General features: G+C 31.9%; 1 protein-coding gene across 1 annotated transcript; it reads left to right on the top strand.

The window, feature by feature from the left end:
* The first annotated feature begins 9954 nt into the window (after positions 1–9954).
* Positions 9955–11371, top strand: LOC132719738 (neuronal acetylcholine receptor subunit alpha-6-like). Its single transcript, XM_060703589.1, has one exon. It carries the CDS (start codon positions 9955–9957, stop codon positions 11311–11313), a length of 1359 nt encoding a protein of 452 aa, XP_060559572.1. The 3' UTR covers positions 11314–11371.
* Positions 11372–15071: the final 3700 nt, after the last annotated feature.

Genomic DNA, 15071 nt, shown 5'->3' on the forward strand with positions numbered 1-15071 from the left:
AATAGCGAACTGGAGAATTTCGCAATGCAAATATATTCAAATGAAATTATCTTATCCGTCAATTAATCACGCTAATTGGTTTTTTAATCATGTGGGTTATTATGTATGTTACTGCTGTACCTATAAATTGAAATGATGACCTTAACATTGTGAAAGTCCGAAAATCTATTTATAGAAGAAGTTTAGAGTTTAACGGAACGGTCATCCGTGTCGCGCCTATGGTAATAAATAACGAACTGGAGAACTTTGCAGGAAGTGAAATGAAAACATATTCAAACAATTAATTGCACTCTATAAATCTATAGACAAAAATTAAGTAGGCCATTTTTACGAATGGTTATATCATAGTATTATCATTTTGAAATTGTCTTTTCCATAGGTCTCTCCGTTAAATATTGTGATTATCTTATAGAAAAGCATCATAATAATCCATCATGAATATATTTAATAAAACAAATATAAGTATGAAAATCATATTATATAAAATATCATAAAATAAAATATTATAATACAAAACATATGATTAAAGGCTATTTAGATAATGTATTACAATAAAACAGTAGACACTTACTACGTGTGTGTGTGCACACACACACACACACTCACACACACACACACACACACACATATACACGCGCGTGCGCTCGAGCACGCGCGCACACACGCACACACACACACTTACTGCGCATGTAATCTGTGTAAATCATAATTAAAATGCCGCGGATTACATTATCTTGATTATTACGCCGATATTTTAATCCTTGTTTCACGTTTTTAATCCTTGTTTCACTTTCACGTGCAGATTTCCTACATGTTTGTGCTAATGCTTGTTGTTTTTTTTACCTTATATCGTGCTATACATACATACAGGTGCGTATTGTGTTGTATACCTGTTTAAATTATAACAATAGACAACCTCCTTATTTTTTTTTTCAAATGTAGTTACACGTAGAATAATAAATTAATGGTGTACATCGATTTAATGTTAACAAACCCCTGCTCGATATATCATTCCATAGTTTGTATTTTTTTTTTTTTTTTTTTTTTTTTTTTTTGTAATTTAGTAAAGTTTTTTTGTGTGTGTGTGTGTGTGTGTGTGTGTGTGTGTGTGTGTGTGTGTGTTTTTTTTTTTCCTCTTTGGCAATGTACTGTGTTAAATGATTATATACTTTTTTGTTCGTACCGGAACTATGCATTCTCTGTTATATAAAAATTGTGTTATGCCCCCATATTGTATTGAAAAATGCTTGGGTGAAAATAAAAGATATGTTCTGTTCTGTTATATTCTGTTTAACGGAAACTATTATTAGTCTTTAATTCAGATAAGAAAGGAACTGCTAAATAATCTTAACTTAGATCGCAATTTTTATTTTGATACTGAAGTTATGAAAGTTAGCTCCGTACCATTTTCTGTAATGTATGATAAATCTGATATGAAATAAAATCATCTTTCGTAGACGCGCCTATAGTGTAACGTTAACATTTAGCGGGTCTTTACATTATGTTCGTATAACACAAACATGTATTTTCATCTTTATGAATCTTTTATTAAAATTAATATGATTATTGATGTTCTTTACCATTTGTATAACTTCTCCAATTTTCTAATGTTAATCAAGGATAAGTTTGCTTGTATCTCCTATTTATAATGGAGTTTTTGTCAGCAAAAAACATTGCATATCCCATTAAAAATCTCGCATATATAATTCGATAATGGCCAGCTTGTATATTTGTCTACAAACTAGAACAGGGAAATAATCAAGTATATTACATATCGACGTACGGAAGATGTTCATACAATTTTTCTGTAATCATACTCTGAGAAATAAATTTATGTTATGTATTTTTTCAATATTCTAAATGTCTATGTCTCTTTGTAACCTAAGCAAAAGTCTAAAATACAATAATTGTAAAAAATAAAATGGTTTTTTTATAACAGAAAAAAAGATTTGTTTAATACAAAAAATGTATGAAATATACCTGATGACAAAACTGTGTAATTCTCAAAAAAGACAGCAAATCTGTTGTAACATGAGCTAAGACTTTGTATGATGATTTCATTTTCAAGGATAGGAATGATATATGCAGGTATGACTTTTTAAACCGGGCTGACATTGAAACATTATTAATTTATATGCTTATTACAAAGTACCATATTTTTCAAATAGAATGCAATTTGTACAAATTGGTAAACAATAAAGTATGAAACAGCGCAATCAAGATAAACAGATGTTTTCCGGTACATTAAAAAATTCAAAATTATTTTCATTGTCAGTGTGACGAGAAAAGTAAATCGATTGATGAACTAAATGTATCCTTAAAAGCGTACATTATCTACTAAAGTGTTTCGTAATTTCACAAGTTTATGACCTCTACTGTGTAAATATTTGAAGAAGGCTAATAGCTGGACAAATTAAAAAAGAAAAGGTTTCTATTGTCATGGTGGGTCTTGCGTTTGTCAGTGGTATTTGTCAGTTGGTAGACATAATAATGTATACTGTATTGGGCTTTAGAAAGTGTCAGTAATATAACACATTACTTTCATATATTGATTTTAGTATAACCAACCAGTATATAAGTACTTGTATATCTGTATATTAAATTCCCTGTAGCCTGAATACAAACCAGCTGATGCCGAGATTCTTATTCACATTGCTTAGTAATGTATAAGAAATAACTAAAGATCAAATTCCACGATGTTCTGCTGTTAAAGGTAAGCTTTTTATTGAATATTTTTAAGACTGACCAGAATTTGTCAGAGACACATAAGTAATGATAATAATTACTTGTTAAAAAGGCTTATAATATTTCACGAATAATAATCTTCCGACAATTAAGTGTTAACAGTTAGCTTTTAAAATGGCACCGCTTTTGGTCCATAAAATGATGAGAATTAATCCAAGTTTTCAAATGCTGACAAATGATATTAGGTATATTATTAGGATATTATTTCATCTGTTTCGAAAGTTAAATCTGTAATTTCTACCACTTAAAGAAAGTAGATGTTGTATTGTGAAGCTTGTTTTTAATTAATGTAACCTTAATATCTATGTAATAATTTCCAGGTGTGCAGTTATTCGGGAAACTAGAATCTGTTATTCAACAGAGTTAAAAAGTGACAAAATACATTTATTTAAGTGAAAAGAATCGTCATTATCTTCATACAGAGATGCTGATCTTCGTATTAACGTCATGTCTGACGTCATTACTTATGTGCTGCATTGCGTGTCACACAATAAGAGATACAAACAGGCTGCTAAGAGACAAACTTGCAGACTATAATAAAAATACGAGACCAACGTTCGACCAATCAAAACCAACGGTAGTGAGCTATACTTTAGAAATCATTTACATTCAAGAGTTTGATGAAGTAAAACAGAAATTTTCGTTTAATGGTCTTCCTAGGCTTTCTTGGATTGATGAAGAAATGAAATGGAATCCGGCTGAATACGGGGGATTAGACTCTCTTCTTACGGCGTCTGGTCCTTTCTAGAAACCGGATCCATCGTTAGCCAACAGTGTCGGTGGCATAGAACCTATCGCAGCCGACGAACAGAAAATACGCTTTTTACCAAACGGGTATGTTAGCTATAAACCAGGGAAGTTATTTTCAAGCGCATGCGATGTCGACGTTACATTTTACCCTTTTGATATTCATACCTGTCACATAATTTTTACACCGCACGGCCATAGACCGGAGGAACTCCTTATTAATGTGGAAAACACGAAAGTAGGTCAAAAGTTTTTCTTAGAAAATGGGGACTGGAAATTGATTGATTCACATATCAATGTGTCTTTGTTTACGTTCTATTCAGAGCTTACTGTATACATAACTATAGAAAGAAAGCCACGGTACGCCATCGTTAACGTCATTCTTCCAATTATATTTTTGGCGTATCTAAGCAACGTTGTTTTTGTCATTCCTGCTGAATGTGGTGAAAGGATATCGTACAGCATTACTGTTTTACTTGCAATTGCAGTATATCTAACAATCGTTGGTGATTATTTACCTAAAACCTCTTTTCCAATGGCTTACTTCAGTTACTATCTACTTGCTTTGTTAATAACAAGCATTTGTATAACCCTGGCAACAATTTCAACTTGCGGATTTACCATTACAATACATCCGACCCAGTTACAGGATGTTGGGAAAAGATCACATCTTGTTTAATTTGCGGGAAGACGATACGTAAGAATAATGAAGTTGAAAATACATACGTGAAAATAGGTATTCAAAATTTAAGTAAACGTGAAAATATGCATTATTGTAGAAAAAGGTATGTACATAATTTATATTTACCTAGCTCTAAACAGGAAAAGCATCCAAGTGATAGACAACAATTTAACCTAAACGATACGGAAAAAGGAATCAGAGAAATTCGCAGATATGAAAGTGACAAAACAATGACATGGAAAGATGTTAGCGTTGCATTGGACAAACTCTTTTTTGTAGGTTTCCTTATTATTCTTTCAGCAGCAACAATCTTTTACGCTCTGATTATTGTTTGCGAGCGTACACGTTTGTGATAGAAATCTGTTACGATTGTGAATTGGTATCTGTAAACACAAACCAGTACCAGTAACAATTAATCAAAGTTATTCACCTCGAACTTTCTATGCATGCTTACTATCAATGTGACAGTTTGTTAAAAGAGTAGATAAATTTTTTAACTATTTTTGTAATTTAATTCCCCCTTTTCGACAAAATATATTTTCCCCAAAGTTAACCTATTTTTGAAAATTCATTTCTCGAAAACTATTCAAAGTGTTTGCTTCAAACATTCATTGTAAAAACTTAAACGCATTTTAAAAGAACAGTCACCGTTATGATTCATTTTAGCTCAGTTATGCTCGTGCTCATTTTCGATATTGCATTTCTTGTATGTCTCGGTTTACTTATCAACATTTCTCATAATATATTTATCAAAATCTAACACACATATTCATTTAACTGTGAATACCTACCTCTTCACTATCAAAAGATATGCCTATAACTCTTATCATTTCGATTTCTTTATGACTCAAGTCAAAACAATAGTTTGTAATTTTTATTTTGATAAAAAATGTAAAAATCTAGTTTTTTAATCAAATTGACAATGATTTGATGAAATATTGTGTTGTGTAGTGGTAAAAACCGAACCATATTTCTTCTGACTTCAGTTTTTTGCATGAGACGGACTACTTTGGAATATTTATAAAAAGTGTGTTTTTCTGGGGTAGATATATCAAGCGATAATGCTCATCGACGTTTCTCTGTTTTGATCTTGGCTTTAGCAGTCTAGATTACCTTATGGGCCCGTCACACCATGACGTTCTGGTCAGCGTTCTACGACGCTTTAAAAAAACTTTGGGTAGTCCCCCATGGTTGCTGAGTGTGCCAAAGAACTTGTGTGCCCCCAGTAAAGGGAAACCCGTAGTAATCGCCGGGAATCGGCGTAGACACTATTCCATAGAGAAGAAGACCCAGACGAAGACGACAGTGTTGGACTAAATCGTGGATATAAGACAGAAAGGATTTGGAAATACAGATGTAGATAGTAGGAACCCTCACCCCAATCTTTGTTTCTTGGCGTCGTGATGGTAACTATTCAAACTCATAAGGAAACTGAATTCACTAAGAAACTTCCAGCGTTCTGTGCCTTCTAAGCCCTAAAAGTATCACGCCATCAAGACGCTATTCTGTCGTTATCCACGCATTAGTCACACGCCGCTCAATACTCTCGTCAGGCGTTGACAAATAATTCGCCCCGCGCCAGTTGCACATTAGCACACGCTTATGTGTTTTCGACGTATCTTACATGGTTGCTGTTACAAGTTTCCCATGCGTTAGACACATGCTAGTTTTGCGCTAGAAGCACGTTAATCACACGATATATGTGGCAACCTCATTCAAGACCCTTCAAAACTTGAACGACTGAAATGTTCAGAGAGCGTTGACCAGAATGTTATGGTGTGAGGAACCCTTTAGAAATCGAAATGAAACAAGAAACAAAACTAGTCATGGTCACGATAGTTGTTTCCATAGGTAAACTATTTGCACCATACGTTATATTTATTATTCCATGTATTTAGAAAAAGGGTTAACAAATTATAACATATTACTAGTATGTAGTACATAATGATAAATCAGTCATATTGAATGAACCAAACTTTTATTATAACATGATTGTGAAAACGTTTATGAAACTTTGATATTTAAACTTTACAAATGACTCCAATCTATACAATCTTATATCAATAAAAACATTGTTAAAGATATTTCCTGGTTTCAAGCTGGAATATTTAAATATGTGCTATAATGTATTCATAATTGACAGGTCAATAAAATCAGGCTACTAAAGTATATCTATATGATTATTGTTTATATTAAAAAAAACGCGCGAAAGCAGATATAACTTCCTTAGCGTTTTATTTTATTGTGAACAGCAGTTAACGTTAATTAAGAAAATATACAAACATATTACTTTTATATAATTCATAAGGATTTATCATTTTACAAAGTTCAGACTTTTCTGCAGCAGATACATGTATACAGCTTTTAAATTATACACTTTAACAAAAACACTGGGAGACTACAAACAATCTCTTAACGAAAATGTTTCTTTTTTCTAACTGCTTATAAAACAACCGATTAATGAGCATTTTTACTTGTTGAAACAAAGCCTTCGTTTGGTAAAGTTATTAAATACTTATTCAAACATACTAAATAGGTCGAATATAATCCGACCTAAGGAACACTTATGGAGTCCTTACTCCATTTAATTAGACATACACTAAGCATTGTTTAACATTCTTCCATGATATGTATTTTCCCTATTGAACATAGACGGACCGAAAGTGTAAATAAATATGCAATAAATCTTCTTTTAGACATTTGACGTAACCATTAAATTGCAACGTGATGAAATTAGAATGTTTGATTCCTAAAACTCATAACACATTATTATATGAGTTGCGTTGAAAAAACACCTGAATTAAGTTTGACTAATTTTAAAGTGGTCAATGAGAGTCCCAAGATTAAGTTAAATACAAGAAAATGTATTGCAAAATGACCAATAAATATCCTACGTCAGTACTTCCCCCCTTTGAAATTCACAGAGAGTCAAACTTAAAAATGGACAACCCACGACAAAACCTTTTTAAAGATTAATGAACATTTTATAGAGTATATGAACGATGCACAAGAAGACAATTACATATTTTGTAAATTGTTGGCGTCCGCACCGACGCGCGACGCCCTTTATGGAATAGAAATAGATTTTGTGAAAGGGCAATTGCATCTTTCCGGGCCTCTTCGTCTGTCATAAAAGCCGTTCATTCCGATTGACATGTGGGTGTTTGATTATCAAAAATGAAATGTTGCTATATGTACAATGAATAGCGAACTGGAGAATTTCGCAATGCAAATATATTCAAATGAAATTATCCTATCCGTAAATTAATCACGCTATTTGTTTTTTTTAATCATGTGGATTCTTATATATGTTACTGCTGTACCTTTAAATTGAATGATGACCTTTACATTGTGAAAGTCCGAAAATCTATTTATAAAAGAAGTTTTAGTTTAACGGAATGGTCAGGAAATGAAATGCAAACATTTTCAAACAATTATTTGCACTCTTAATAAATCTATAGAAAAAATCAAGTAAGCCATTATACGAATTGTTATATCATAGTATTAGTACGCACGCGATCACTTACTGCCAGGTAATCTGTGTAAATCATAATTTAGATGCCGCGGATTACATTATCTTAATTATTACGCCGATATTTTAATTCTTGTTTAACGGAAACTATTATTATTCTTTAATTCGGATAAGAAAGGAACTGCTAAATTATCTTTACTTGAATCGCAATTTTTATTTTGATACTGAAGTTATGAGTTATCTCCGTACCATTTTCTGTCATGTATGATAAATCTTAAGTGAAAAAATCATCTTTCGTAGACGCGCCTATAGTGTAACGTTTAGCGGGTCTTTACCTTATGTTTGTATAACGGAAAGAACAGTATGTCAAAATACATTCACGCTCTTGCAATACCATACGGCGTCGTAAAATCGGTAAAGGTGTGTTATTACAGACCAATTGCAACAACTTTTAAAAGGACAATAACCGTATAAAGATTTGTACTTTATTTATCATTTCAAAGTGAGTGCAAAAATAAATAAAATGATAAACATGAACATTGTTACAACTGACAATTGGTAAAGCTTCACTTCTCATGATGTATGACCAAACTGTTGTTTAACACGTATTTTAGATGCCCATATTTCGGTTGCCCATGATTTGAATAAATATAAAGATGATTAAAGTTCATATAAATTCCCACGAAATGAAGAGTCATTTTTATTTTCTTAGAATTTTTATCTTGATGAATATTTTATTAAATATATTCTTGACGTTCTTAACCATTTGTATAACTTCTCCAATGTTCTAATATTAATCAAGGATAAGTTTGCTTGTATCTCCGAATTGTAATGGTGTTTTGTCAGCAAAATTCATTTCATATCCCATTGAAAATCTTGCAGATAAAAACCGATAATGGCAAGCTTGTATATTTGTCTACAAACTAGAACAGGAAAATGATCAAGTCTATTACATATCGACGTACAGAAGATTGAAAATGTTCATACAATTATTCTGTAATCATAAATAAAAAAATTTATGTTATGTTTTTTTTTCAATATTCTACATGTCTATGTCTCTTTGTAACCTAAGCAAACATCTAAAATACAATACTTGTAAAAATGAAATTTTTTTTCAACAGAAAAAAAGATTTGTGTAATACAAAAAATTATGAAATATACCTGATCACGAAACTGTGTAATTCAAAAAAGCAGCAAATCTGTTGTAACATGAGCTAAGACTTTGTATGATGATTTCATTTTCAAGGATTGGAATGGTATATGCATGTATGACTGTTTAAACCGGACTGACATTGAAACATTATTAATTTTTATGCTTATTACAAAGTACCATATTTTTCAAATAGAATGCATTTGTACAAATTGTTAAACCATATAGTCTGAAACAGCGCAATCGAGATATACAGATGTTTTCCGGTACATTAATACTTTCAAAATTATTTTCATTGTCAGTGTGACTAGTAAAGTAAATCGATTGATGAACTAAGTGTATCCTTAAAAGCATACATTATCTACTAAAGTGTTTTGTAATTTTACGAGTTTATGAACTCTACTGTGTAAATATTTGAAGAAGGCTAATAGCTGGACAAATTAAAAAAGAAAAGGTTTCTATTGTCATGGTGGGTCTTGCGTTTGTCAGTGGTATTTGTCAGTTGGTAGACATAATAATGAATACTGTATTGGGCTTTAGAAAGTGTCAGTAATATAACACATTACTTTCATATATTGATTTTAGTATAACCAACCAGTATATAAGTACTTGTATATCTGTATATTAAATTCCCTGTAGCCTGAATACAAACCAGCTGATGCCGAGATTCTTATTCACATTGCTTAGTAATGTATAAGAAATAACTAAAGATCAAATTCCACGAACGTTCTGCTGTTAAAGGTAAGCTTTTTATTGAATCTTTTTAAGACTGACCAGAATTTGTCAGAAACACATAAGTAATGATAATAATTACTTGTTAAAAAGGCTTATAATATTTCACGAATAATAATCTTCCGACAATTAAGTGTTAACAGTTAGCTTTTAAAATGGCACCTCTTTTTGGTCCATAAAATGATGAGAATTAATCCAAGTTTTCAAATGCTGACAAATGATTTTAGGTATATTATTAGGATATTATTTCATCTGTTTCGAAAGTTAAATCTGTAATTTCTACCACTTAAAGAAAGTAGATGTTGTGTTTTGTAGCTTGTTTTCAATTAATGTAACCTTAATATCTATGTAATAATTTAACAGAGATAAAAAGTGACAAAATACATTTATTTAAGTGAAAAGAATCGTCATTATCTTCATACAGAGATGCTGATCTTCGTATTTACGTCATGTCTGACGTCATTACTTATGTGCTGCATTGTGTGTCACACAATAAGAGATACAAACAGGCTGCTAAGAGACAAACTTGCAGACTATAATAAAAATACGAGACCAACGTTCGACCAATCAAAACAAACAGTAGTGAACTATAGATTAGAAATCATTTACATTCAAGAGTTTGATGAAGTAAAACAGAAATTTTCGTTTAATGGTCTTCCTAGGCTTTCTTGGATAGATGAAGAAATGAGATGGAATCCGGCTGAATACGGGGGATTAGACTCTCTTCTTACGGCGTCTGGTCCTTTCTGGAAACCGGATCTTACTTTAGCCAACAGTGTCGGTGGATTAGAACCTATTTCAGATGAAGAACAGAAAATACGCTTTTTACCCAACGGGTATGTTAGCTATAAACCAGGGAAGTTATTTTCAAGCGCATGCGATGTTGACGTAACATTTTACCCTTTTGATATTCATACCTGTCACATAATTTTTACACCGCACGGCCATAGACCGGACGAAGTCCTTATTAATGTGGAAAACACGAAAGTAGGTCAAAAGTTTTTCTTAGAAAATGGGGACTGGAAATTGATTGATTCACATATCAATGTGTCTTTGTTTACGTTCTATTCAGAGCTTACTGTATACATAACTATAGAAAGAAAGCCACGGTACGCCATCGTCAATGTCATTCTTCCGATTATATTTTTGGCGTATCTAAACAACGTTGTTTTTGTCATTCCTGCTGAATGTGGTGAAAGGATATCGTACAGTATAACTGTTTTACTTGCAATTGCCGTATATCTAACAATCGTTGGTGATAATTTACCTAAAACGTCTTTTCCAATGGCATACTTCAGTTACTATCTACTTGCTTTGTTAATAACAAGCATTTGTATAACCCTGGCAACAATTTTCAACCTGCGGATTTACCATTACACTACATCCGACCCAGTTACAGGGTGTTGGGAAAAGATCACATCTTGTTTAATTTGCAGGAAGACGAAACGTAAGAAAAATGAAGTTGAAAATACAAACGTGAAAATAGGTATTCAAAATTTAAGTAACCGTGAAAATATGCATTATGATAGAAATAGGTCTGTACATAATTTATATTTACCTAGCTCTAAACAGCAAAAGCGTCTAAGTGATAGACAACAATTTAACCTAGAAGGCACAGAAAAAGGAATCAGAGGAATTCGCAGACATGAAAGCGACAAAACATTGACATGGAAAGATGTTAGCGTTGCCTTGGATAAACTCTTTTTTGTAGGTTTCTTTATTATTTTTTCAGCAGCAACAATCTTTTATGTTCTGATTATTGTTTGCGAGCGCAAACGTTTGTGATAAAAATCATCTGTTACGATTGTGAACTGGTATCTGTAAACACAATCTAGTTACAATAACAAGTAATTGGGATCAGAATTATTCACTTCGAACTTTTTATGCATGCTTACTATTAATATCTGACACTTTTTTTTAAAAGTGTAGATAAGTTTGTAACTATTTTTGTAATGTAATTCTCCCTTTTCGACTAAAGATATTTTCCCCAAAGATAAATATGAAAAGTGTTTGCTTTAAACTTTTATTATAAAAACTGAAACGAATTTTAAAAGAACAGTCACCGTTATGATTCCTTTTAGCCCAGTTATGCTCATGCTCATTTTCGATATTGTTTTTCTTGTTTTTCTCGGTTAACTTATTAACATTTCGCATAATATATTTCTCAAAATCTAACACACATATTCATTTTAAACTGTGAATACCTGTTCAATATCAAAATATGACTGCTAAAGGCCTATAACTCTGAAAGTCATTTTTGCTTAATTATTTCCATTTCTTTATGACTCCAGTCAAAACAATAGCTTGTAATTTTTATTTGATTGTCTAGTATGTTTTTTAATCAAGTTAATTGACAATGATTTGATGAAATATTTTGTTGTGTAGTAGTAAAAATTCTGACTTCAGTTCTGTTTTCATAAGACGAAATACTTTGGAATATTTATAAAAAAGGTGTTTTCCCGGGATAGATATATCAAGCGGTAATGCTCATGGACGTTTTGTTCTGTTTTGACCTCGGCTTTAGAAGTCTAGATTACCTAATGGGCCCGTCACAGCATGACGTTCTGGTCATCGTTCTACGACGTTTTAAGAAACGTTGGTTGTCGCACATGGTTGCTGGAATAGCGCCAGAAGAACGTTGTGTGAACGTCAGTGACCGTCAGTAATCGCCGGGAATCGGCGTAGAACGCTGGTTCGGAAAAAGTTTTGAACATGCACAAAAGTTCTCACTCAGACCAGCTTTCTTCAACGTTTCAATCTCAAACGCTGAAAAACGTTTAAGAATGTTCATGGAACGTTAAACTAACTTTCGCCGAGCGTTGCACACGTTCTGCTGTCGTTAGCCAGTTGTTACTCAATCGCTACTTGGTTGTTACTAATCGTTTGCTTTGCAGTGAACGACTCAATGGCGACTCATTATCGACTCATTTCAACGACCGCTGAACGGTCTTCAAGCACGAAAAACGCGCGGCTAAATGTAAACGAACGTCCACGTCTGTGCATACGTAAAAGCAAGGTTTATTTGATGTTAGGTTATCGTAGAGAACACCTACTATGGAAGATCCTGAAAGAGTAAGTAGGCTTAGATGTTTGCTATAGCCAAGCGTCAAGTAGATGTACTAAAACTAAACATATCTGAAGATATTGAGGAAATTCATTGATTAAGTTAAATGCAAAAAAAAATGTATTGCAAAATGACCAATAAATATCCTACGTCAGTACTCCCCCCCCCTTTGAAATTCACAGAAAGTCAAACTAAAAAATGGACAACCTACGACGAAACCTATTTAAAGATTAATGAACATTTTATAGAGTATATGAACGATACACTAGAAGGCAATTACATATTTTGTTAATTGTTGCGCGAGGCCCTTTATGGAATAAAAAATATATTTTGTGAAAGGGCAATTGCAACTTTCCGGGCCTTTTCATCTGTCATAAAAGCCGATCATTCCGATTGACATGAGGGTGTTTGATTATCAAAAATGAAATGTCGCGATATGTACAATGAATAGCGATATGGAGAATTTCGCAATGCAAATATATTCAAATGAAATTATCTTATCCGTCAATTAATCACGCTAATTGGTTTTTTTAATCATGTGGGTTATTATGTATGTTACTGCTGTACCTATAAATTGAATGATGACCTTAACATTGTGAAAGTCCGAAAATCTATTTATAGAAGAAGTTTTAGTTTAACGGAACGGTCATCCGTGTCGCGCTATGGTAATAAATAACGAACTGGAGAACTTTGCAGGAAATGAAATGCAAACATATTCAAACAATTAATTGCACTCTTAATAAATCTATAGACAAAAATTCAGTAGGCCATTTTTTACGAATGGTTATATCATAGTATTATCATTTTGAAATTGTCTTTTCCATAGGTCTCTCCGTTAAATATTGTGATTATCTTATAGAAAAGCATCATAATAATCCATCATGAATATACTAAATAAAACAAATATAAGTATGAAAATCATATTATATAAAATATCATAAAATAAAATATTATTATACAAAACATATGATTAAAGGCTATTTAGATAATGTATTACAATAAAACATTAGACACTTACTACGTGTGTGTGTGTGCACACAAGCACGCGCGCACACACGCACACACACACACACACTAACTGCGCATGTAATCTGTGTAAATCATAATTAAAATGCCGCGGATTATATTATCTTGATTATTACGCCGATATTTTAATTCCTGTTCAACGGTACAATTATAAGTATTTAATTCGGATTAGAAAGGAACTGCTAAATAATCTTAACTTAAATCGCAATTTTTATTTTGATACTGAAGTTATGAAAGTAAGCTCCGTACCATTTTCTGTATTGTATGATAAATCTGATATGAAATAAAATCATCTTTCGTAGACGCGCCTATAGTGTAACGTTAACATTTAGCGGGTCTTTACATTATGTTTGTATAACACAAACATGTATTTTCATCTTTATGAATCTTTTAAAATTCAAATTAATATGATTATTGATGTTCTTTACAATTTGTATAACTTCTCCAATGTTCTTATATTAATCATGGATAAGTTTGCTTGTATCTCCTATTTGTAATGGAGTTTCTGTCAGCAAAAATCATTTCATATCCCATTGAAAATCTTGCAGATATAATTCGATAATGGCCAGCTTGTATATTTGTCTACAAACTAGAACAGGAAAATGATCAAGTATATTACATATCGACGTACGGAAGATTGAAAATGTTCATACAATTATTCTGTAATCATACTCTGAAATAAATTTAGGTTATGTTTATTTTTCAATATTCTACATGTCTATGTCTCTTTGTAACCTAAGCAAACATCTAAAATACAATACTTGTAAAAATGAAATTTTTTTTCAACAGAAAAAAAGATTTGTGTAATACAAAAAATTATGAAATATACCTGATCACGAAACTGTGTAATTCAAAAAAGCAGCAAATCTGTTGTAACATGAGCTAAGACTTTGTATGATGATTTCATTTTCAAGGATTGGAATGGTATATGCATGTATGACTGTTTATACCGGACTGACATTGAAACATTATTAATTTTTATGCTTATTACAAAGTACCATATTTTTCAAATAGAATGCATTTGTACAAATTGGTAAACCGTTTAGTCTGAAACAGCGCAATCGAGATATACAGATGTTTTCCGGTACATTAATACTTTCAAAATTATTTTCATTGTCAGTGTGACTAGTAAAGTAAATCGATTGATGAACTAAGTGTATCCTTAAAAGCATACATTATCTACTAAAGTGTTTTGTAATTTTACGAGTTTATGAACTCTACTGTGTAAATATTTGAAGAAGGCTAATAGCTGGACAAATTAAAAAAGAAAAGGTTTCTATTGTCATGGTGGGTCTTGCGTTTGTCTGTGGTATTTGTCAGTTGGTAGACATAATAATGAATACTGTATTGGGCTTTAGAAAGTGTCAGTAATATAACACATTACTTTCATGTATTGATTTTAGTATAACCAACTAGTATATAAGTACTTGTATATATGTATATTAAATTCGTT

This window comes from Ruditapes philippinarum, unplaced genomic scaffold (assembly GCF_026571515.1).
Source record: "Ruditapes philippinarum isolate M1 unplaced genomic scaffold, ASM2657151v2 ctg4402_1_1_1_1, whole genome shotgun sequence".
Classification (NCBI taxonomy): domain Eukaryota; kingdom Metazoa; phylum Mollusca; class Bivalvia; order Venerida; family Veneridae; genus Ruditapes; species Ruditapes philippinarum.